We start from the raw sequence: 24,510 nt of genomic DNA on the forward strand, positions 1-24,510 counted from the left end.
CTGGCTGCGACCTCACCTGGCCTGTGCCGCGCCGGAACAGCACGGAATCCTCCTGCTCCGGGACGCCGCCACCACTGCCGCCGCTGCTCATCGCCATAGTAAACTTGCGGGTGCGCAGCGTGGGGCCCCTTCCCTTCTTCGAGTGACGACTTCCGCCGCCCGGGGCTTCTGGGAGCGGAACAGCACGGTGGCCTGGAGGACCGCTTGAAATAACTTCGCACGTTTTGTACGAGTGGTTATCGCCCTCCCACCTTTATGGCGTGTAATTTTAATTTCCCTCAATCCTTTTTTTTTTTTTTTTTTTTTTGAAACGGAGTCCTGCTCTGTCGCCCAGGCTGGAGTGCAGTGGCCGGATCTTGGCTCACTGCAAGCTCCGCCTCCCGGGTTTACGCCATTCTCCTGCCTCAGCCTCCCGAGTAGCTGGGACTACAGACGCCCGCCACCTCGCCCGGCTTTTTTTTTGTATTTTTTACTAGAGACGGGGTTTCACCGGGTTAGCCAGGATGGTCTTGATCTCCTGACCTCGTGATCCGCACGTCTCGGCCTCCCAAAGTGCTGGGATTACAGGCTTGAGCCACCGCGCCCAGCCTCCCTCAATCCTTTCATTTCACTGTGTTATATAATTTCCTTTCTTTTTTGTTTTGTTTTGTTTTGTTTTGAGACATAGCCTCGCCCTGTCACTCAGCCTGGAGTGCAGCGGCGCGACCTCGGCTCACTGCAGCCTCGATTTCTTGGGCTCCAGCGATCCTCCCACCTCAGCCTCCCCAGTAGCTAGGACTATAGGCGTGCGCCACCACGCCCAGCTATTTGTTGTATATTTAGTTGAGACGGGGTTTCGGCATGTTGCTTAGGCTGGTCTCTAACTCGAGTGTGTGTGTGTGTGTGTGTATTCCCCCCCGCCCCCGCCCACTGGAAAAGTAAATGGTGGGTGTGTGTGTGTGTGTGTGTGTGTGTGTGTGTATATTCCCCCCCGCCCCCGCCCACTGGAAAAGTAAATGGGGTGTGTGTGTGTGTGTGTGTGTGTGTGTGTGTGTGTGTATTCCCCTCCGCCCCCGCCCACTGGAAAAGTAAATGGTAAGCTCCTACTACGAATTTAAAACCTGCTTGATCTATATAAAGACAAACAAGGAAAGACAAACATGGGGGCGGGAAGGAAGGCAGATCCTTAAACACTAGAAGACATTTGATCCCCCAACCTTTTTTGTTTGAGACAGAGTCCCGCTCTGTCACCAGAGTGCAGTGGCGCCATCTCGGCTCATTGCAGCCTCGACCTCCCGAGCTCAAGGGATCCTCGGCCAAAGTGGTGGATCACTTGAGGTCAGGAGTTCGAGACCAACCTGGTCAACATGGTGAAAGCCCGTTTCTACTAAAAATGCAAAAATTAGCCAGGTGTGGTGGTGCAGGCCTGTAATCACAGCTACTTGGGAGGCTGAGGCAGGAGAATCACTTGAACCCAGGAGGCGGAGGTTGCAGTGAGCCAAGATTACGCCACTGCACTCCAGCCTGAGTGACAGAGTGCAACTCCATCTCAAACAAATAAATACATACAGTTTTTATATGTCAAAAAAGTTAAATTGTCACAAGATAAAAAAAAAAAAATTTAAATGTCATGTCAGGAGAGTAATGTGCCAAAGGTACATCTCATACATCAACATGAAAACCCAATTATCACACTTATGAACTATGAAAGGATCAAGATAATTTAAAAGTCAAAAAGGCCGGGCACGGTGGCTCACTCCTGTAATCCCAGCACTTGGGGAGACTGAGGCAGGCAGATCACTTGAGGTCAGGAGTTTCAGACCAGCCTGGTCAACATGGTGAAACCCCATCTCTATTAAAAATACAAAAATTAGCCAGGGGTGGTGGCACCCACCTGTAATCCTAGGTACTCAGGAGGCTGAGGCAGGAGAATTGTTTGAATCCGGGAGGTGGAGGTTGCAGTGAGCTGAGATCGCACCACTGCACTCCAGCTTGGGTGACAGAGCGAGACTCTCTGAGAAAAAAAAAAAAAAAGTCAAAAAAGATATGTATTTTTGTAAAGCTTGCTTATATTTTTCTCAATCATAAAAATTCTCACAATTGCATTTGATGTCAAAATTTAAACAAATTACATGGACATATTCCATGATGGTTAAAAAAAGAAATTTAAACAAAATATAGAACTAGGTTTCTTTTTGTTTGTTTTTAAAATTTTTTCTTTTTGAGATAGAGTCTCGCTCTGCCGCCCAGGCTGGAGTGCAGTGGAGCGATCTCGGCTCGCTGCAACCTCCATCTCCTGGGTTCAAGTGATTGTCCTGTCTCAGCCTCCCAAGTACCTGCGATTACAGGAGTGCACCACCACGCCCAGATAATTTTTGTATTTTCAGTAGAGACGGGGTTTCGTCCTGACCTTGTGATCCACCCGCCTTGGCCTCCCAAAGTGCTGGGATTACAGGCATGAGCCACTGTGCCCAGCTGTTTCCTGTTGTTTTTATTATTTAGAGATATAGTTGACATACTATAGAATTCATCATTTTAGAGAGTACAATTGAATGATAGATTGAATGGAAACCTTAGTATATTCACAAGGTTGTGCAACCATCACTGCTATCTAATTCCAGAACATTTAATCACCCACAAAAAAAACTCTGTCTCCTTTAGCAGTATGCTGCCATGCCCAGCTATTTTTTGGGAGAGAAGGGGTCTCCCCATGTTGTCCAGGCTGGTCTCAAACTCAGTTGCTTAAGTAGCCCTCCCACTTGAGCCGCTGTGCCCAGGACTGAGTTACTATAAGAGTTACTTCATATGATAGACAAATCATTCAAAATATAATGAGGTAAACTGCCAAAAGAAACCATTTTACCAGATTTGAAGGCACTTAATGTAAATACTGAATTTAATTTCATGTACTGGAATCAGTCTTTTTTCATATGTAATTTTCACACCAAAAATCTCTCTTCAGTGACTTTTGGACCTCTCTCATGATAAAGTAAATGATGCTGGGGCGGTGGCTCACACCTGTAATCCCAGCACTTTGGGAGTCCGAGGCAGGTGGATGACATGAGGTCAGGAGTCTGAGACCAGCCTAGCCAACATGGCAACACCGCATCTCTACTGAAGATACGAAAGTCAGCCAGGCATGGTGGTGCATGCCTGTAATCTTAGCTACTAAGGAGGCTGCAGCACAAAAATCACTTGAAACTGGGAGGTAGAGGTTGCAATGAGCTGAGATCATGCCACTGCACACCAGCCTGTGAGAAAAAGCAACACTCTTGCCTAAAAAAAACAAAAAAACAAAAAAAACAAAACAGGGCCAAGTATGGTGGCTTATGCCTGTAATCCTAGCACTTTGGGAGGCTGAGTGGGAGAGAGAAGATCATTTGAGCCCAGGAGTTGGAGACCAGCCTGGGTAACATGGTGAGGCCCCATCTCTACAAAAATTAATTAGCTGGGTGTGGTGGTGTGGGCTTGTGGTACCAGCTACTCAGGAGGCTGAGGCAGGAGGATTACTTGAGCCCAGGAGGTCAAAGGCTGCAGTGAGCCATGTTTTTGCCACCGTGCTCCAGCCTGGGCAACAGAGCAATACCCTGTTTGAAAAACCAAAAAAATGGTAGTACCTACATGTGAAGATTACATATAATAAAGATTGTAAAGCAGAGAGAAAAACTGCACAGTTCACCAAAAAGCAAATCCAAATGTCCACTAGAGATCTGAGAAAATGCCCAACCTCTAGAGCCAAGGAATTACAAATTGAAAACTAAGATAACATTTCCGGGCCTGGCATGGTAGCTCATATCAGTAATCCCAGCACTTTGGGAGGCTGAGGTGGGCGGATCACTTGAGGTCAGGAGTTGGAAACCATTCTGGCCAACATGGTGAAACCCCGTCTCTACTAAAAATACAAAAATTAGCTGAGTGTGGTTGCAGTGCCTATAATCCTAGCTACTTGGGAGACTGAGGCAGAAGAATTGCTTGAACCTGGGAAGCGGAAGTTGCAGTGAGCCGAGATCGTGCCAGTGCACTCCAGCCTGGGTGACAGGGCAAGGCTTCATCTCAAAAAAACAAAAAAATTCAGGAATATACCTGCCTTTAGTAAAAATAAAAAGAAATTGTGAACCAGGCGTGGTGGCTCATGTCTGTAATCCTAGCACTTTGGGAGGCCAAGACAGGAGGATCTTTTGAGCCCAGGAGTACAAGAACAGCATGGGCAACATAGGGAGACCCTGTCTCAAAAAAATAAAAAATAAAAAAAATGTGAATAGTGTCACAATGAATAAAAAAGAAAAAAAAAATTTAAAAAGAAAACCCAGAAAAACTAACACACCATTTTCCACCCTGTTTGGCAAAACTATCAGGAATTAGTAACATTTGATGTTAGCAAAGTATGGGGAAATGAACTTTTATCCTCTTATTGAAAATATCTGTTTATAGTCTGGCATGATGACTCATGCCTGTAATCCCAGCAAATTGGGAGGCCAAGGTGGGAGGATTCCTTGAGGCTGGAAGTTTGAGACCAGCCTGAGTAATAAAGTAAGACCCCATGTCATTAAAAAAAAAAGAAGAAGAAGAAGAAAGAAAGACTGCCTGGCACAGTGGCTCATGCCTGTAATCCCAGCACTTTCGGAGGCTGAGGGGGGCGGATCACTCGATGTCGGAAGTTCAAGACCAGCCTGGCCAACATGGTGAAACCCCACCCCATTTCTACTAAAAATACAAAAATTAGCTGGGCGTGATGGCGGGCGCCTGTAATCCCAGCTATTCAGGAGGTTGAGGCTGGAGAATCACTTGAACCCTGGAGGCAGAGGTTGCAGTGAGCAAAGATCACACCACTACACTACAGCTTGGATAACAGAATGAGACTCCATCTCAAAAACAACAACAACAAAACCCAAAACATCTGTTTAAAGTTTAAGACATGTATACCTGTGAAAGTTGATTACATATATTTGGTCATTCTTGAAATACTCAACTAAATCAGACTTGAAGGGCCAGGGGGAAAAAGCATTTGGGGTACACAGCATCTGCTTCAAGAATTAAATTTTCCACAAGTCCAACTGCTGAAACAGACTTCTGTATCCCTAAGACCAGTTTTACCTAATAGCTGCTGAAATGAACTGCCATGACTCTAAGACTGGTTTTACCTACAGCATCACTCACCAATCAGAGCTTGCTAGCTCCCACAAGCTCTAGTGTGAATGAGCTTTCTTCCAAAAGAGTATGTAACACTGTTCTTTCTCATAAAACCCTGAACCTTCTCATTTTTTTTTTTTTTTTTTTTTTTTTTGAGACGGAGTTCTGCTCTTGTTGCCCAGGCTGGAGAGCAATGGGGCGATCTCAGCTCACTGCAACCTTCACCTCCTGGGTTCAAGCGTTTCTCCTGTGTCAGCCTACTGAGTAGCTGGGATTACAGGCATGCGCCACCATTCCCAACTAATTTTGTATTTTTAGTAGAGACGGGGTTTCTCTATGTTGGTCAGGCTGGTCTCAAACTTCTGACCTCAGGTAATCCACCTATCTCAGCCTCCCAAAGTTCTGGGATTACAGGCATGAGCTACAGCGCCCAGCCCCAACCTTCCCTTTATTCTCCTGATCATAACAATGATTAGCCTGGTCTGTGTGTATGCCCTGAATTGCAGCTCTTGCTTACCAAATTTTAGAGATTTGTCTCTGTATGATATTTGGCTTTGACATAACTATTTCCTAGGAATTCTATCTTTAAAAATCCATTCTTATAGAAATGAAAGCACCAGTAAATGGGAATAAATATGATAATCTACATCACAGAATTGTTTGTAGTGGCAAAAGTTGCAAACATCCTAATTGTCTAGGAGTAAGGAAATGATTGAATAAATTACTGTACATCTATACTAAAGTTAAATCTGTAAGTACTGAAGTATAAGCATGGCTATTTTTTTTCTTTTTGTGGAAACAGGGTTTCACTGTCACCCAGGCTGGAGTGCAGTGGCACCATCTTGCGTCACTGCAACCTCTGCCTCTGAGTTCAAGTGATCCTCGCACCTCAGCTCCCAAGTAGCTGGGACTATAGGCACGTGCCACCACACCTGGCTACTTTTTGTTTTTGGCTTGTTTCTTAATTGGTATGTTTATTTAAAATATAGACTAATGGGCCGGGCATGGTGGCTCACACCTGTAATCCCAGCACTTTGGGAGGCCAAGGCAGGCGGATCATGAGGTCAGGAGATTGAGACCATCCTCGCTAACACAGTGAAACCCCGTCTCTACTAAATATACAAAAAATTAGCCGGGCATGGTGCCTGTAGTCCCAGCTACTCAGGAGGCTGAGGCAGGAGAATGGCGTGAACTCGGTTGGCGGAGCTTGCAGTGAGCCGAGACTGCCCCACTGCACTCCAGCCTGGGCGACAGAGCAAGACTCCATCTCAAAAAAAATAAATAAAAATAACAATAATAATAATAAAATAAAATGTAGACTAATGATCTTGTGCTTAAATGTCATTGTGGTTATGTGCTGATGTCCGTAAAACATAACTTATAAGGGACTCTTCACAAATACACTCCAGACAGAAGGGTAAACAGAAATGACTGACAAGACAGTGCCATTTCAGACATACTTCCTTTAATTATTAATACTTGCTAGAAAATGGAGTTTGACATTATCTACAATTATACCAATATTCACAGAGGCCAAGTGCCACAGACATAACGGCACACCATGACCAGGAGACCTCGTTTCAGACTTCCCAAATATTTTTATGTTTTAGCTATTAAGATCAGTTACCAGAGCCAAACTTGTTCTTAACAAGCAGAATTTTTATGTCCATTCAAAGAGTCTCTTACACTTTTCTGGGCCTATTTACTTGCAGAGGGCAGTAGAAACTGTAACCAGGTTCTTCATATCATGCATTCACATGTGATGTCCAATCTTCATATGCTGTCCAATTTCTTTAATATAAATGGAGTGACTCGTAGCAGGGCCGCATAGATGAGAAAGTTCCGTATGGAGGAGATCATATCCTCATGCATCTTCCGTTTCATCTCCTTGGGGTCCAGCTTCTGGGTAAGGCCCTCAATCTGGAAGATCGGGGCTCTGACCAGCCTTCAGCCACCTTGCTCTGCTCTCCCTAGCGGCCCCCTCACACCCGGAACTCGGCCTATCCCCTCCCTTCAGCTAATTTTTGTATTTTTAGTAGAAATGGGGCTTCACCATGTTGCCCAGGCTGGTCTTGAACTCCTGAGCACAAGGGATCTACCCACTTCATTCTTCTAAAGTGCTCAGATTACAGGCATGAGCCACCACACCTGGCCCAACATGGCTATTTTTTTTTAAAGTGCTAAATTATGGCCGGGGGCTGTGGCTCATGCCTGTAATCCCAGCACTTTGGGAGGCCAAGGCGGGTGAATCACGAGGTCAGGAGATGGAGACCAGCCTGGCCAACATGGTGAAACCCCGTCTCTACTAAAAATACAGGAAATTAGCTGGGCATGGTGGCAGGTGCCTGTAATCCCATCTACTTGGGAGGCTGAGGCTGGAGAATCACTTGAACCCAGAAGGCAGAGGTTGCAGTGAGCAGTGATCACACCACTGCTGCAGTCCAGCCTGGGTAACAGTGCGAGTCTCAAAAAAAAAAAAAAAAAAAAATTACCTGGGTGTGGCGGTGCATGCCTGTAATCCCAGCTACTAGGGAGGCTGAGGCAGGAGAATCTCTTGAATCCGGAAGCAGATGTTGCAGGGAGCTGAGATCGCACCACTGCACTCTAGCCTGGTGACAGAGCGAGACTCTGTCTCAAAAAAAAAAAAAAAAAAAGTGCTAGGTTACATCTAAGTTTCCTATTTTTGTTTAAAAAAACTCCTTGTAGTGGGTTGAACGGTGGACCCCAAAATGATACATCTGTCCATCTGATATGCATGAATGTGACCTATTTGAGAAAATAGTTTTTGTAGATCAATTAAGGATTTCCAGATAAGATCATCCTAGGTTAGAATGGAACCTAAATCCAATAGCAAAAGTCCTCATAAAAAGAAGGGAAGAAGACAGAAAAGAAGACCACAAAGACAAAGGCAGAGATAGGAGTTATATGCCATAAGCCAAGTAATACCTGGAGCCACCAGCAGCTGGAAGAGGAAAGCAAGGATCCTCCCTTGGAGCCTTCAGAGGAAGGTGTGGCCCAGCTGACACCTTGCTCTCAGATTTCTGGCCTCCAGAACTGTGAACAGAAATATTTCTGTTGTTTTAAGCCACTAAGTTTGTGGTAATTTGTTACAGCAGCTCTCAGAATCAAATACCTTCCCACATCCCTTATTCATGTGTGTGTGTGTGTACGCATGTTTGCATGAGCACTGAGAGAAGTATACCATTTTTAACATTGGTTAGTTCAGGGGAATGAGACTGGCTTATTGAAGGCTGAGAGAGTATACATGTGTGTATATAAATTGAGTGTATTTAAATTAAGTATACAGAAGTAAATTAAGACCACAGTGAGATATCACTACCTCCCACCAATATGGATAAAGGACTGATAATACCTAATGCTGGTATGGAGCAATGGAACCTTCATTTATTGATGGTGGTAAAATGGTATGGTCATTAAAAACAAACTAAAACAAAAACAACAAAAATGCAATTGTTTAATGGTACCTACTAAAAAATGTGTGTATATGTGTGTATAGACACACACCCTATCACCCAGCAATTCCACTCCTAGCATATACTCAGTAGATAGCGTGTTTAAGACCACCGTAAGATATATAAAAATGTTATGGTAGCATTATTCATAACAGTTCCAAAGTGGGAGCAATTCAAAGGTCCATGAAATGTAGAGTAACTAAATTATGGTATATTCATATAACGGGATGCTATACAGCAGTGAAAAAGGCTGAACTGCTGCGTAGCAGCAAAATAGAGGATTCTTGCAGACATAATGTTGAGCAAATGAAGCTAGGCTCACTACAGCACATACCGTGTGATCCCATTTATATAAAATTCAAAAACAGGCAAAACTATTTATGGTGATAATCAGTGAGGAGGCATTATCTAAGACGGTGCTGGAAATGTCCTTTATTGTGATCTGAACATAGTATTCATATACGAGTCATTGAAACATACATTTCAAATGCTGGCTGTTTATTATCATTTCACTGGGATAAATGCCCAAGGAGTTAGTTTTCAAAGAGCTGCTATTTAGAATTTATGGATATTTAGAACTTACTGTATTTTCCCAGATTTTCTATAATGAGCAAGCATTGTAGTTTGAGGGTTTGAAAGGTTTGTAGAGACAAAAATTGCATAAGCTGCATGATTATTTCTCACACTTCAGATACCACCTTCATGATTTGCCATATCATGTATTTTTAAAAATACATTTTTTTCTTTTTTTAGATGGAGTCTCGTTCTGTCACCCAGGCTGCAGTGCAGAGGTGTGATCTCAGCTCGCTGCAACCTCCTGAGTTCAAGTGATTCTCCTGCCTCAGCCTCCAGAGTAGCTGAGATTACAGGCACCCACCACAATGCCTGGCTAATTTTTATATTTAAAAATATAGCCAAGCATGGTGGCTCACGCCTGTAATCCCAGCACTTTGGGAGGCCAAGGCTGGCGGATCACCTGAGGTCAGGAGTTCAAGACCAGCCTGACCAACATGGCGAAACCCCGTCTCTACTTAAAACACAAAATTAGCTGGGCGTGGTGGCTCACGCCTGTAATCCCAGCACTTTGGGAGGCCAAGGTGGGGAGATCGCCTGAGGTCAGTTCAAGACCAGCCTGACCAATATGGTGAAATCTCATCTCTACTAAAAATACAAAAATTAGCTGGGCGTGGTGGTATGCACCTGTAGTCCCAGCTACTCGGGAGGCTGAGGTAGGAGAATTGTTTGAATTCGGGAGGTGGTGGTTGCAGTGAGCCGAGATTGCGCCACTGCACTCCAGCCTGGGCAACAGAGCAACACTCCATCTAAAAAAAAAAAAAAAAAAAAAAATATATATATATATATATATATATATATATACAATTTAAAAAATTTAGTCTTAGCTTTCAATAAGAGGGATTAAAATCTATTATTTTAGTCTGCTTAGCATCCATTCTTCCTTCCTTTTGGCAAAGAATCCTAAATTTTTGGGGGGGATGATATAGTTTGGCTGTGTCCCCACCCAAATCTTATCCTGAATTGTAGCTCCTATAATTCCCGTGTGTCATGGGAGGGAACTGGTGGGAGGTAATTATGGGGGTGGTTACCTCCATGCTGTTCTCGTGATAATGAGTGAGTTCTCAGGAGATCTGATGGTTTCATAAGGGGCTTTTCCCCTTTTGCTTTGCACTTCTCATTCCTGCCCTCTTGTGAAGAAGGATGCATTTGCTTCCCCTTCTGCCATGATTGTAAGCTTCCTGAGGTCTCCCCAGCCATAGACAATTGTGAGTCAATTAAACTTCTTTCCTTTATAAATTAGCCAGTCTCAAGTATGCCTTTATTATCAGCATGAGAATGGACTAATACAGGGGACCACCTATTCCTTACTAGACATAGTCTTGGTTTTACCATCAACTTGCCTTCCTCTTGCTGAGGGATGGGTACCTAACCCATTTAACTTCAGTTGGAGGCACTCCAAGTGACATAAAGGCTAAATATACTTGTCAGAATTTCAATCTGATATCAGCACTGGGAGGGGGCGGGGGGAAACACTTCATAACACCTACTCTTTTTTTTTTTTTTTTTTGAGATGGAGTCTCGCTGTGTTGCCCGGGCTGGAGTGCAGTGGCCGGATCTCAGCTCACTGCAAGCTCCGCCTCCTGGGTTTTTACGCCATTCTCCTGCCTCAGCCTCCCGAGTAGCTGGGACTACAGGCGCCCGCCACCTCGCCCAGCTAGTTTTTTTTGTATTTTTAGTAGAGACGGGGTTTCACCGTGTTAGCCAGGATGGTCTCGATCTCCTGACCTCGTGATCCGCCCGTCTCGGCCTCCCAAAGTGCTGGGATTACAGGCTTGAGCCACCGCGCCCGGCCACACCTACTCTTAAGATACCTGAAACTGTTGCAATTCTTGATCTTTCCAAAGCCTTAAGTCCTCAACTTCTCCATGACTCTGGAGTCTCTCATTCTTTCAAATAAGGTTTTTAATCAGTAAGTTAATTAATCTGATCCTGTTGCTTGCAACCAAAAATTCCAATATATCATGAAATCAGGTTAGATGTGGTTACATTACTTCAAGTATATATTAACCCATTTCCCTTTTGCCCCAAGAATACTCTTGCCTCAAATCCTAATGTAACATCATATACATTTCTGTTATATTAGGATTAGAGACAAGTTCTGTTTAGAAATAACTCTTAGAATAGTTTATTTTATTTTCACATTGAAAATTAATTGGCATCAACCTCTAAGAGTGTGTTTATGTAAAATTAAATGGGCGCTGGCAGCGAGCTGTATTTTTTTTTTTCTAAACAGGAAATGGGTTAAATACATAACTCGGTGTGAAATATCCATTCACAAGCTACCCTAACAGCCCCTTTGAGTGGTACAAGGCTACAGCCTTTGACCAAAAAAAAAAAAAAAAGTATTTGACAAAAACTTATGTGATACATGTTCATAAAAGGAAAGTATTCAATAGGATTGTGTCAATTATAGCCAGGCTGGTAGGTAAATTTCTTGTAAACACAAAGAGTCAGCCAGACCGCTTCAAGGAAATGGTCTGGCACTTATGTACCAGCAAGCAGTCATGTCCAACTGGTAAACTAGCACGAGTAGTATGTGGAATGGAATTTTTTTTTTGAGATAGAGTCTCACTCTGTTGCTCAGGCTGGAGTGCAGTAGCACAGTCTCAGCTCACTGCAACCTTCGCCTCCTGGGGTCAAGAAATTCGTTTGCCTGAGCCTCCCAAGTAGTTGGAATTACAGGCGCCCGCCACCATGCCCGGCTAATTTTTTGTATTTTTAGTAGAGACGGGGTTTCACCATGTTGGCTAGACTGGTCTCGAACTCCTGACCTCAGGTGATCTGCCCGCCTCAGCCTCAGCCTCCCAAAGTGCTGGGATTACAGGCGTGAGACACCATTTTTTTCTGAGACGGAGTCTCGCTCTGTCGCCCAGGCTGGAGTGCAGTGGCCCGATCTCAGCTCACTGCAAACTCCGCCTCCCGGGTTTACGCCATTCTCCTGCCTCAGCCTCCCGAGTAGCTGGGACTACAGGCGCCTGCCACCTCACCTGGCTAGTTTTTTATATTTTTTTTAGTAGAGACGGGGTTTCACCGTGTTAGCCAGGATGGTCTCGATCTCCTGACCTCGTGATCCGCCCGTCTTGGCCTTCCAAAGTGCTGGGATTACAGGCTTGAGCCACCGTGCCCAGCCTTGTTTTTTTATTTTTTTCTTTGAGACGAAGTCTTGCTCTGTCACCTAGACTGGAATGCAGTGGTGTAATCTCGGCTCACTTAAATCTCCACCTCCTGGGTTCAAGAAATTCTCCTGCCTCAGCCTCCTCAGTAGCTGGGATTACAGGCGCACTCCACCATACCTGGCTAATTTTTGTATTTTTAGTGGAGACAGGTTTCACCATATTGGCCAGGCTGGTCTTGAACTCCCGACCTCGTGACCCACCCGCCTTGGCCTCCCAAAGTGCTGGGATTACAGGTGCCTTTTAAAAATTAGTATTGAGACAAGGTGTCACTTTGTCACCCAGGCTGGAGTGCAGTGGCGTGATCTTGGCTCACTGCATCCTCAACTTTCCAGGCTCAAACCATCCTCCCACCTCAGTCTCCCAAGTAGCTGGGACTACAGGTGTGCACCACCACACCTGGCTAATTTTTGTGCTTTTTGTAGAGATGGGGTTTTGTCATGTTGCCCAGGCTGGTCTCAAACTCCTGGCCTTAAGCGATCCTCCCACCTCAGGCTCCCAAAGTGCTGAGATTACAAGTGTGAGCTACTGCACCTGGCTGTGTATTTCTACAAAAGTTATGTTATAATCAAATTTGAATATCTCAACTTTTCAAAGCAAATGATCCAATAGCAGGCTATTTACAAACTTTTAATGTGCATTAGATAGTTACTGCTATGTAAAAGATTTGTTTTTAAGAAGTGAAGGTGTGGGACCTGGCGCGGTAGCTCACGCCTGTAATCCCAGCACCTTGGGAGGCTGAGGAGATCAAGGAGATCAAGACCATCCTGGCTAACACAGTGAAACCCCATTCTCTACTAAAAATAAAAAAAATAAAAATAAAAAAAAATTAGTTGGGCGTAGTACTGGGCACCTGTAGTCCTAGCTACTCGGGAGGCGGAGCTGGCAGTGAGCCAAGATGGCACCACTGCACTCCAGCCTGGGCAATGGATCGAGACTCTGCCTAAAAAAAAAAATAAAAACAAAAACAAAAGTGAAGTTGTGAAAAAAAAAAAACAAACAAACCTGTAGTAAGTTTCATATCTTTCAGGAATTTATAGGGAAGTAGATTTGAGGATACACAGTGTCATTCTCCTTTTCTCAGTGACAGTTTTATGACTTGGCCATCTCTAAAGATAATATATTACAATATGTAATTGTTACACAGCAAATACATTAGCTGATAAAGTTGTAGGAGGCAATATAATAAATGTTCTTACTCAGCTCTGGTCTAAGAGATAACTATGAAAATTTCATAAAAGTAACAGACCAAGTATTTTTAAGTTGAGAGAGAGAGAGAGAGAGAGTGTGTGTGTGTGTGTGTGTGTGTGTGTGTGTGTGTGTGTGTGTGTGTGTGTGTGTATGTTTTGAGACAGGGTCCCACTCTATCGCCCAGGGTGGAAGGCAGTGATGAAATCTCGGCTCACTGCAGCCTTGACCTTCTGGGCTCAGGTGATCCTCCCACTTTAGCCTCCCAAGTAGCTGGGACTACAGGCGTGTAGTCCACCACACCCAGCTAACTTTTTTTTTTTTGGTAGAGATGGCGTTTTGCTGTGTTGCGCAGGCTGGTCTCAACCTCCTGAGCTCAACTGATCCACCTGCTTTGGCCTCCCAAAGTGCTGGGATTACAGGCGTGAGCTACTGTGCCCAGCCTATATAAAATTTTTTTAAGTTTTTGGAAAATATCAGAAATCAATGTTCCCTTTTAGCCCTATTTTCAAAAACAGGCTAGAGTTTGATAAATGGAACACAATTTCTTACACATGCTACTAACAGAAGAGGCATTCAAAAATAAATGACTGATGGCTGGGTGGGTGGATGACTTGAAATCAGGAGTTCGAGACCAGCCTGGCCAAGATGGTAAAACCCCATCTCTACTAAAACTACAAAAAATTAGCCAGGCATGGAAATGGAGGTTGCAGTGAGCGGAGATCGCACCATTGCACTCCAGCCTGGATGGCAAAGCGAGACTCTGTCTCAAAAAAAAGGAACTGATAAAATGGACCACAGTGTATCTTGGGCAGTAATGGCCGCTACTTCTCATTTTCAGCAGGACTTACTGAAAATTGCTAATGATAATGCACTACCTCCTCTTGAGAATGATGCAAAATATAATTTTTGATGTTTAAAGGGGAGGTTCCATGGAGTTTGGTATTTTCCAAATTACATTCTAAAGTTGGTACTATCTCACCTAATAATTTTATCTTTCTTTAGCAACAAGCCCTAAGAATATCCAAACTAAATAAAGTCATTACATGAATTTACTTTTTAAAATTATTCTCCTAAGGCCAGGCACAGTGGCTCACGCCTATAATCCAGCACTTTGGGAGGCCAAGGCGGGTGGATCACCTGAGGTCATAAGTTTGAGACCAGTCTGACCAATATGGAGAAACCCTGTCTCTACTAAAAACACAAAATTAGTTGGGTGTGGTAGCTCATGCCTGTAATCCTAGCTACTTGGGAGGCTGAGGTGGGAGAACCCAGGAGGCAGAGGTTGTGATGAGCCAAGATCACACCAACGTACTCCAGTCTGGACAACAAGAGGGAAACTCTGTCTCAAAAATTATAATAATAGTAATAATAATAATAATAATTACTCTCCAGGGCTGGGCATGGTGGCTCATGTCTGTAATCCCAGCACTTTGGGAGGCCGAAGCAGGCAGATCATTCGAGGTCAGGAGTTTGAGACCAGCTTGGCTGACATGGTGAAACCCTGTCTCTACTAAAAATACAAAAAAACTAGCCAGGTGTGGTTGTGCACGCCTGTAATCCCAGCTACTTGGGAGGCTGAGACAGGGAATTGCTTGAACCCAGGAGGCATAGGTTGCAGTGAGTCAAGATTGTGCCACTGTACTCCAGCCTCGGCAACAGAGCAAGACACAGTCTCAAAAAAAAAAAAAAAAAAAAAAGAAAAGAAAACTTATGGCTTATTACTCTGTGTAGAAATAAATTCTGGAGACAGAATTACAGAAATCAGGCCCACAAATTAAGCTACTGTAATCTTTTTGCCTTTGTGACTACCATCATAGAATATTCTGAAGACTAAAGTTAACCAAAGATCCAGAACAATGTTTTAATTTAATGAAAAATTTAGGCTAATATGAAGATAAAAACTCAGGCTAAAAAACTTCAGCTGGGTGGGATGGCTCATGCCTGTAATCCCAGCTCTATGGGAGGCCAAGAAGGGGGTGGATCACCTGAGGTTAGTAATTTGAGACCAGCCTGGCCAACATGGTGAAAACCCGTCTCTTCTAAAAATACAAAAATTAGCTGGGTCTGGTAGCGTACACCTGCAGTCCCAGCTCCTCAGGAGGCTGAGGCAGCAGAATCAGTTGAATCCAGGTGGCGGAGGTTGCAGTGAACCAAGATGGCACCACTGCGTTCTAGCCTGGGCAACAGAGCAAGACTCTGTCTCAAAACAACAAAAACAAAAACAAAAAAACAAAAAACTTCCTGGTTGTCTAATTCAATATTAGACACAAAAAATTATAGCCTATAACCTATGGGTGCTACCACTGGTAAGAGACATATCACACGATATTATTATATTAGGCTAACTCTTCAGGATCTGTCCATTCAGAGAGTGGTTGACGTATTGGACGATCAGAAAAATTTGTTAAACTGCATTATGTGAAAAATCAAGTATTTGTAGAATACTTACTTTAAAGTTATTCTATTTACTATTACAACGGCATTTTTATTCTCTTTGACATAGTTTTGCGTTTACTTCAGAATGCAGCAAGGTCTCAAACCTTAATTTCCCTAGGTTACATATTTCCAAATTTATAACTACCATCAAGACTCAAGTTTTAGAAGGGGCTGAGAACAGAAAATATGGTACTCCATTCCAAAAAATATTAAAGTTATAAGTAGAACTGAGACCTCAGTTTACATCCACTTAGTTTCTATTCCAGTGGTTTGTAGTATCTGTTGTAAATTCTTCAAGAAAGCTTTGTAAGTTGGTTTTTTTTTTTTTTTTTTTTTGAGGCAGAGTCTCGCTTTGTTGTCCAGGCTGGAGTGCAGTGGCACAGTATCTGCTCACTGCAACCTCTACCTTGGGCTCAAGCGATTTTCCTACCTCAGCCTCCCGAGTAGCTGGGATTACAGGCATGTGCCGCCAACACCTGGCTAATTTTTTTTCTGTATTTTTAGTAGAGACAGGGTTTCATCATGTTGGTCAGGCTGGTCTCAAACTCCTGACCTCAAGTGATCCGCCCACTTTGGCCTCCCAAAGTGCTGGGATTACGGGCATGAGCCACTGCGCCTGGTCCTGGAAGTTGATTTCAAAGCAAAATTATACAAATGGATCTTAACTTCTATTATATATTTAAGTTTACTTCAAAGATCTACTTTATCCTTATCCTTAGAAACTGTGAGGAAAAAAACTACGTTAACAAAGCTGATGACAAAGATTTTTTTATTACATAAGAGATCCTATTATCTGATCATATTACCTGATAAATTATATATGAATGTTCAATAATAAAAATAATATTCACCAATACGTCACATGCATGGTTAGTGTTTTATTCTTTGAAGACTGCTTCTAAAACATCGCACTAAGTCAAGCTGAAATGGCAAAGTTTAAAATAGTTTTTAAAGGATAAGTTATAACATATGTAATGACTGTCCACTCTACAAAATCTTGATCTTAGAGCTTATGATACACCCAGTTGGCATTAGCACCCAGGTTTTCCAAATAGCCAGTCATCACTTTTCTCTTGTCTGCATAGACTTCTTCTCATTAGCTGCCTTCTGCTTTTGTTGCATGATCTCAGAGTCCCTACAATGAGGGAAAAGTCTATAAGTTGTTACAGAAAAACCAATTTTATATTCTCACTTGTTTTCTACACATAACCCATTCAGTGTATTAGAAGACAATTGAAAAGATGATGTAAACATTCTTGTCTTTCCATTTTCATGGCTGGAGACAAAATGGAAAGACAAAGACTGGAAAGACCTCGAAGTCAGATCTTACTCTGAATACCATCTCTGTTATAATGACCTTGGGCAAATAACCTCAAAGCCCTTACAAAATCCGAGCAATATGTATCAAGGTTGTCACAAGGAATCACTAAAAGTGTCTGACATTAGGCAGCTACATGTAGAAATAATAGCTATTACTCCTGGTTGTTAACTAGTTAATTCATTCTAATTTTTTTTTCTTGAAAGAAGAGGCATTTATGAATTCTCCTAGATATCCTAACTGGTATCTATGACTAGAACATAGATATTATGAAGGATTTCAGTTTCTCAGAAGCAAAAAAGCCCAAAAGCTAGTCACTGAAACTGGATTATACTAAAGAAAAGCTGGATGTTCAGGGTACTTTTTTTGTTTGTTTTTTTTTTGAGACGGAGTCTCGCTCTGTTGCCCAGGCTGGAGTACAGTGGCATGATCTCAGCTCACTGCAACCTCCGCTTCCCAGGTTCATGCAATTCTTCTGCCTCAGCCTACTGAGTAGCTGGGACTACAGGCCCACGCCACCACACCTGACTAATTTTTGTATTTTAAGTAGAGACGGGGTTTCACCATATTGGCCGGACTGGTCTCGAACTCCTGACCTCGTGATCCGCCTGCCTCGGCCTCCCAAAATGCTGGGATTACAGGCGTGAGCCACTGCGCCCGGCCCTTAACCCTTTTCATCTCTGGTCAAACTGACACATGCCATATAAACTGTGAACTATGACCAGACTACTTGGGTTAGGTGATTCATGAGTCCATGGACCCATATTTTAAAAATAGACTAAACGGCCATGTATTCAACATCTACTGTGTGTCAAGCACTCTACCAGCTCTGGTTAAAGTCCCACAACTCTGACTTATTAACCTCATATTTCAAATTTTTTTATTTTTTTATTTATTTTTTTGAGACAGAGTCTTGCTCTTTTGCCCAGGCTGGAGTGCAGTGGCACAATCTTTGCTCACTGCAACCTCCACCTCCCTGGTTCAAGTGATTCTCCTGTTTCAGCCTCCCAGTAGCTGGGATCACAGGCATGTGCCACCACGTCCAGCTAATTTTTGTATTTTTAGTAGAGAGGGTTTCACCATGTTGGCCAGGCTTGTCTCGAACTCCTGGCCTCAAGTTGATCCGTTCACCTTGGCCTCCCAAAGTGATGGAATTACAAGCGTGAGCCGCTGAGCCTGGCCTGTTTTAACTTTTTGAGGAACTGCTAAACTGATTTCTACAGCCATGACAGTAAGACATTTCTGTAAAGCCAATAGCAAAAACAAAGGAATAGAAGAAAGGCAAAATAGGTCCGTGGCTCCTGTCTGTAATCCCAGCACTTTGGGAGGCTGAGGCAGGTGGATCACATGAGGTCGGGAGTTTGAAACCAGCCTGACCAACATGGAGAAACCCCATCTTTACTAAAAATACAAAATTAGCCGGGCATCGTGGTGCATACCTGTAATCCCAGCTACTTGGGAAGCTGAGGCAGCAGAATCACTTGCACCCAAGAGGTGGAGGTTGCGGTGAGCCGAGATTGCGCCACTGTACTCCGCCTGGGTAACAAGAGCGAAACTCAGTCTCAAAAAAAATAAATAAATAAAAATAAAGAAGAAAGGCAAAATAACACAGCTACAGGCTGTTCTGCCTATGAAGTAGCCAATCTTGATTTCCTTACTTTCCTAACAAACTTGCTTTCACTAAAAAAAAAAAAAAACACAGCTATAAAGAAATGAAGTACAGTGGAAAAACAACCATGACGGTTACTTCCCTATTTGAAACCAAGCTCTGCTGTGCTTACTATATGACCTTAGTAATGTTACTGAAGTTTAGAGCCTCAGTTTCCTATTCTACACATTAGTGTTAATACCATTTTTCAGGGTTATGATGAATAAAGAATAACACATATAGAACATCTAGTACAGAACTTAATAAGGAGTGCATATTTGGTAAACAATGACAATTTCTTTTTCTTTCGTTTTTTTGAGATGAAGTCTCTCGTCCCCCAGGCTGGAGTGCAATGGCACGATCTCCGCTCACTGCAACCTCCCCCTCTCAGGTTCAAGTGATTCTCTTGCCTCAGCCTCCTGACTAGCTGGGATTACAGGCGCCTGTCACCATGCCCAGTTAATTTTTGTATTTTTAGTAGAGACGGGGTTTCAACATGTTGGCCAGGCTGGTCTCGAACTCCTGACATCAGGTGATCCACCCACCTCGGCCTCCTGAAGTGTTTGGATTATAGGCGTGAGCCACCGTGCCCGGCCAACAATGACAATTTCTGAACCAAGCTAGACTAGGTTCTCCAATAAAAATACTACTGCAGGGTCACTGATTTATACCATGTTCATTTTTACTCTAAAGTGAGTAAACAGAAATTGAAGGCAAAGCTTATCACTTTAATAATAAATGTTAGGGCCGGGCATGGTGGCTCACGCCTGTAATTCCAGCACTTTGGGGGACTGAGGTGGGCAAATCACTTGACCCCAGAAATTCAAGACCTGCCTGGACAACATGATGAAACCCCATTTCTACCCAAAATACAAAAACTATCTGGGATTGGTGGTGTGCCCTTGCAGTCCCAGCTACTCAGAAGGCTGAGGTGGGAGGGTCACTTGAGCCTGGGAGGTAGAGCTTGCAGAGAGGTGAGACTGTGGCACTGCACTCCAGTCTGGGTTACAGAGTAAGACTCCATCTCCAAAAAAAAAAAAAAAAAAAAAAAAAAAGTGTCAGGACCTTTGCCTTAAATTAAGGTCTTTAATCTCATTAATCAATGATTCTTACTAGTGGCTGCACATCAGAATCACCTGGGAGCTGTTTTAAGTTCAGTTTAAGGTATAACTGGGTGGGGTGGGAGGCTGGGGGAGGGAGAGCATCAGGAGAAATAACTAACGTAAATGACAAGTTGATGCATGCAGCAAACCAACATGGCACATGTATACCTACGTAACAAACCTGCACGTTGTGCACATGTACCCTAGAACTTAAAGTATAATAAATAAAAAATAAATAAAAAAATAAAGGTATAACTGGGCTATCGCGGGGCTCACGCCTGTAATCCCAGCACTTTGGGAGGCTGAGGTGGGTGGATCACTTGAGGTCAGTAGCTTGAGACCAGCCTGGCCAACATGGTAAAACCCTGTCTCTACTAAAAATACAAAAATTAGCTGGGTGTGGTGGTGGGCACCTGCAATTCCAGCTACTTGGATTGCTGATGCAGGAGAATCGCTTAAGTCCTGGAGGCAGAGGTTGCAGTGAGCCGAGATCACACCACTGCACTCCAGCCCAGGCAACAGAATAAGACTGTGTCTTCAAAAAAGAAAAAAAAAAAAAAGGGTTTAACCTAAGTACAATAAAATTTACCTAGGGTGCTTTTTAATGCTCGACCTCAGACCAATTAAATCAGAACTGGATGAAAGATAAATGTTTGAGCATAGAGATATCCCAATTACCCCGATTTGATCATTACACATACAGGTTTTGTTTGTTTTTGTTTTTTGAGATGGAATTTCGCTCTTGTTGCCCAGGCTGGAGTGGAATGGTAAGATCTCAGTTCACCGCAACCTCCACGTCCCAGGTTCAAGTGATTCTCCTGTGTCAGCCTCCCAAGTAGCTGGCAGTACAGGTATTCACTGCCACACCCGGCTAATTTTATAATTTTAGTAGACACTAGGTTTCTCCATGTTGGTCAGGCTGGTCTTGAGCTCCCGACCTCAGGTAATCTGCCCACTTCAGCCTCCCAAAGTGCTGGGATAACAGGCATGAGCCACCACACCCAGCTGGTTTCCTTTTGTTCTTGCTGTTTTTTTTGAGACAGGGTCTCACTCTGTCACCCAGGCTGGAATGCAGTGGCAGGATCTCGGCTCTCTGCAACCTCCGCCTCCCAGGTTCAAGTGATTCTCCTGCCTTAGCCTCCCAAGTGGCTGGGACTACCCAGCCCACATACAGGTATTAAAATATCACATGTACCCCCAAAATATGTACAACTATCGTAATTCAATTTTTTAAAAAACAAAAAATCAGAACTGAGCATAAGGCGAGGCTTGAGTAGCTGTCGAGGTTTCCCAGGTGATTCTAATGTGCAGCCAGGATTGAGAACGCCAAACAAGCCACACTGAAGCACGTGCAGTCACTTATTCACTTAACCTCCAAGTTCCATATGGACAACATGATTTGAGAATAAAATTAAGCTTTGATTAGTTCTTTCAGAAACATGAATGTACTTTTTTTACTTAAGCTGCAGTCTAAAGTATTTCTGTAGCAGTTTTACATTGGCACATATAGTCATATATTAAGGCTATGTACGTGAATTCTCTCCAATGCAATGGATCTTCAGAAATCAGCATAGCTAGCTATTATACATATACTTTTTTTGCATCTTCTTCAGAACTATTATCATTATATCAACAATTGAGTCACTTGTCATCCAGAGTAGTTTGGGTACGCTGTCTGCTTTGAAAATGTTGTAACTCTAGCACCTCACAGTGTTTTGCATATGGAAGATGTTATTTTGCTGAATAAAGCTTTTTTTTTTTTTTTGAGACGGAGTTTCCTGCTTAGTACCCAGGCTGGAGTGCAATGGCGCGATCTTCACTCACTGCAACCTCCCCCTCCTCGGTTCAAACGATTCTCCCGCCTCAGCCTCCCAAGTAGCTGGGATTACAGGCATGCACCACTACACCCAGCTAATTTTGTATTTTTATTAGAGATAGGGTTTCACTGTGTTGGTCAGGCTGGTCTCAAACTCCTGATCTCAGGTGATTCACCCACCTTGGCCTCCCAAAGTGTTGAGATTATGGGCTTAAGCCACTGCACCCAGCCTATAAAGTTCTTATGGTTGTAGAGGAGCTGCATGAGTCTCTGCGAAACAAATAGCCTCAGAGCTTTACGTGCTTTATCTATGGGTTGGGATGGCTTCCCCACGTGGTTTTAGTCTGCCTGGCACAAATCATTAGGCCCTGTTCTACCGAGGGCTTAACAAAATGCTTTTCGTTCCCCAAAAATGAGGCCTTTTTTTTTTTTTCAGACATGGTCTAACTGCCACCGAGGCTGGAGTGCAGTGGTGCAATCGCAGCTCACTGCAGCCTTAACCTCCTGGGCTCAGGCGATTCTCCCGCCTCAGCCTCTGGAGTAGTCAAGACCACAACCATGTGCCACCATGTCTGGCCAATTAAAAAAATATATATTTTGTAGATACAGGGGCTGGTTATGTTGTCCAAGTTGGTCTCAAACTCTTGGCTTCAAGCAGTCCTCCCAAACTGCTGGGATTACAGGCATGATAAAACACACCCAGCCCCAAATGTGGCTTCAATCACAACGTCAGCGACTTTAGAATTAAGTTAGTACCACTTATCTCTGCTTTCTCTGAGAGGCAGTCAGGCTATCCTCTTTTCTCTTACCCTTGCTAATTTCCTGGGTTTTCTTCATGTTTTTCTGGCGGGCAAGTTCTCGTTGATTTCCACCTACAAAGTCAAACAGTCATGCTCTTTTCCCATCTCCAAAATTATTAATAATTCCAATGAATAGGTCTTGTTTAAATGCATCTTTAGTTTGTGTTTTAATAGATAAACCAGCAGAGTAACAGACTGATGGTGTTCCCAAATCTGACAAAAAGGAAGTGGCTTAAAGGCAAACACTTAAAGACTTAAGAGTATTATCATCCCAATCAAGGTGGTCACTAGCTATAAATACCAGATATTTTAAAACAGATACTTGAATCTTGGGCCAGTATCCCAAAATAAGTTCTGGCTTTTGAGGGGAGTGGGTGGAAGGAGAAAGCTAGACACAGAGATCACAAGTTCAGCCCATCACTTGAGAGTTATCCTTATCCCCATGTAGAGGCGGAGAGGGATGGATGGGGACTGAACAGATTGAAGGTAACTGCGAAAGGCAATGTGGGCCCTTTACGTCCTTATTCTAGCCACAACCCTGCAAGGTAGGCTTCATTGTTCTCATTTTGCAGAACAGACTGACCTAATACCTAGGACTAGTAGAAACGAGCATCAGATTTAGGACCGGCTCTAAAGCCTCCTGTTTTTTCGACTATTAGCTGCGAGCGCCAAACAAAAGAACCAGGGAGGCGACTCACTGGAGTTCCCGGTCCTCATTAGGCCTTAAGACTTGAGGTATCAGCTATAAACCTCCTCCAAACAAGGACCCTCCCCGGGCGGCCGTGTCCACATCTCCGGGGTGTGTTCTTTACCGCACAAACTCGCACCTAAGAGACAGGCACCAGTCCGGCCTCAGAAGCCGGACCAGAACTACCCGCGAGCTCTCTCTCTGCAGACTGAAGCTGGGATTCCCGCCCTGCGGGACCCAAAGGGATTCTTCAGCCAGACCCCGCCTCCCCCGCCCGCCGCGCCTCAGCGCTAGGCTCCCACGCCGGACGCTTCCCGCAGCTTCCCACCCCAGTCTGCACACTCACGGGCCATGCCGACCACCGAGGGAGCCTGGAAGAGAGCAATTGGGAAAAGCAACGGCTCCCTGGCACTCTGGGCTACTGTCACCACTGTTGACCAGGAAGGCTGAGCCCGCGTGGGCCCTCCGCCCGGCTGCGCCTCCGCTCTGCTCCGCCAGCGGCCCCGCCCACTGGAGGCCAGACAACAGCCGGCGGCATGGCCGGCGCGTCACTGCGCGTGCGCGGCCAGGGCAGGGCCGGAGCTCCGAAGCTCGTGGAGACTTGGCAGCGCCGGGAGCCCTGCTGCAACAAATGCCTGGGAGATCCCAGAGAGAGCCCAGAAAGCGGGTTCTGTTCTGACTGAGGCATAGGCGTGTGTGGATTTTCCCTACTGTGCACCAGACACAGGGGCGGGGCTCCACCAGCTCCCCACCTTTTTTTTTTTTTTTTAATAGGAAATGACAATAAACTCTACAATATATTACTTTTTGGCAAAGAACATTAGCTTTCATTCATCCCCTTGCGGAGGCGGAGAGTGGTGGATGGGAACTGAACAGATTGAGGGTAACTCTGCAAAAGGCACTGCTTATCCTTTACATATTTTCCTTCCTCATTCTAAACGCAACCCTGCAAGGTAGGCTTCATTGTTTTCATTTTGCAGAAGAGACAGACTTAACCGAGTAGGAATTGTTATGAGAATAAAATTTAAGACGGACTCTAAAGCCTATTTATTTTCCAGTTTATCCCAGTGCCCTTGTCACGATCCACAGTGCTTTAGTAGTTTTAGGCTACTGACTGTGTGCTTAGGTTGTTTGGTGGGGAGAGGATGGCAGGGAGTGCAGTCTTAACCACCATTCAGA

General features: G+C 44.1%; 3 protein-coding genes and 1 pseudogene across 7 annotated transcripts in view; all 4 read right to left on the reverse strand.

Moving 5' to 3' along the window:
- The window catches only part of LOC102130507 (survival motor neuron protein-like), a 31,541-nt gene extending 31,397 nt beyond the window's left edge, over window positions 1–144 (reverse strand). For all 5 annotated transcript variants that reach the window (XR_010587402.2, XR_010587401.2, XM_065546371.2 and 2 more), the window contains exon 1: window positions 17–144. Coding sequence is in view for 3 of the 5 variants with exons in the window: in XM_065546371.2 (XP_065402443.1) it covers window positions 17–97 (81 nt within the window). In the remaining 2 variants the exon portion in view is untranslated. The remainder of the gene's footprint in view (window positions 1–16) is intronic.
- A 1,466-nt stretch (window positions 145–1,610) lies between these two features.
- LOC123574310 (small nucleolar RNA U13) lies at window positions 1,611–1,693 on the reverse strand (annotated as a pseudogene).
- A 4,864-nt stretch (window positions 1,694–6,557) lies between these two features.
- Window positions 6,558–7,217, reverse strand: LOC135971515 (mitochondrial import receptor subunit TOM5 homolog). The gene is made up of 2 exons (XM_065547196.2): window positions 7,213–7,217; window positions 6,558–7,054 (listed from the first exon to the last, which is right to left on the reverse strand). The coding sequence occupies exons 1-2, from the start codon at window positions 7,215–7,217 to the stop codon at window positions 6,883–6,885; spliced, it is 177 nt and encodes a 58-aa protein (XP_065403268.1). The 3' UTR covers window positions 6,558–6,882.
- A 593-nt stretch (window positions 7,218–7,810) lies between these two features.
- On the reverse strand, window positions 7,811–23,843 carry LOC102130119 (small EDRK-rich factor 1). Its single transcript, XM_005557108.5, is given in 4 exon segments — window positions 7,811–8,036; window positions 8,039–8,163; window positions 22,607–22,715; window positions 23,678–23,843. Coding segments are annotated over 4 exon segments (330 nt in total). The 5' UTR covers window positions 23,685–23,843; the 3' UTR covers window positions 7,811–7,947.
- Between the last annotated feature and the right edge of the window lie 667 nt (window positions 23,844–24,510).

This window comes from Macaca fascicularis, chromosome 6 (genome assembly GCF_037993035.2).
Source record: "Macaca fascicularis isolate 582-1 chromosome 6, T2T-MFA8v1.1".
Lineage (NCBI taxonomy): Eukaryota > Metazoa > Chordata > Mammalia > Primates > Cercopithecidae > Macaca > Macaca fascicularis.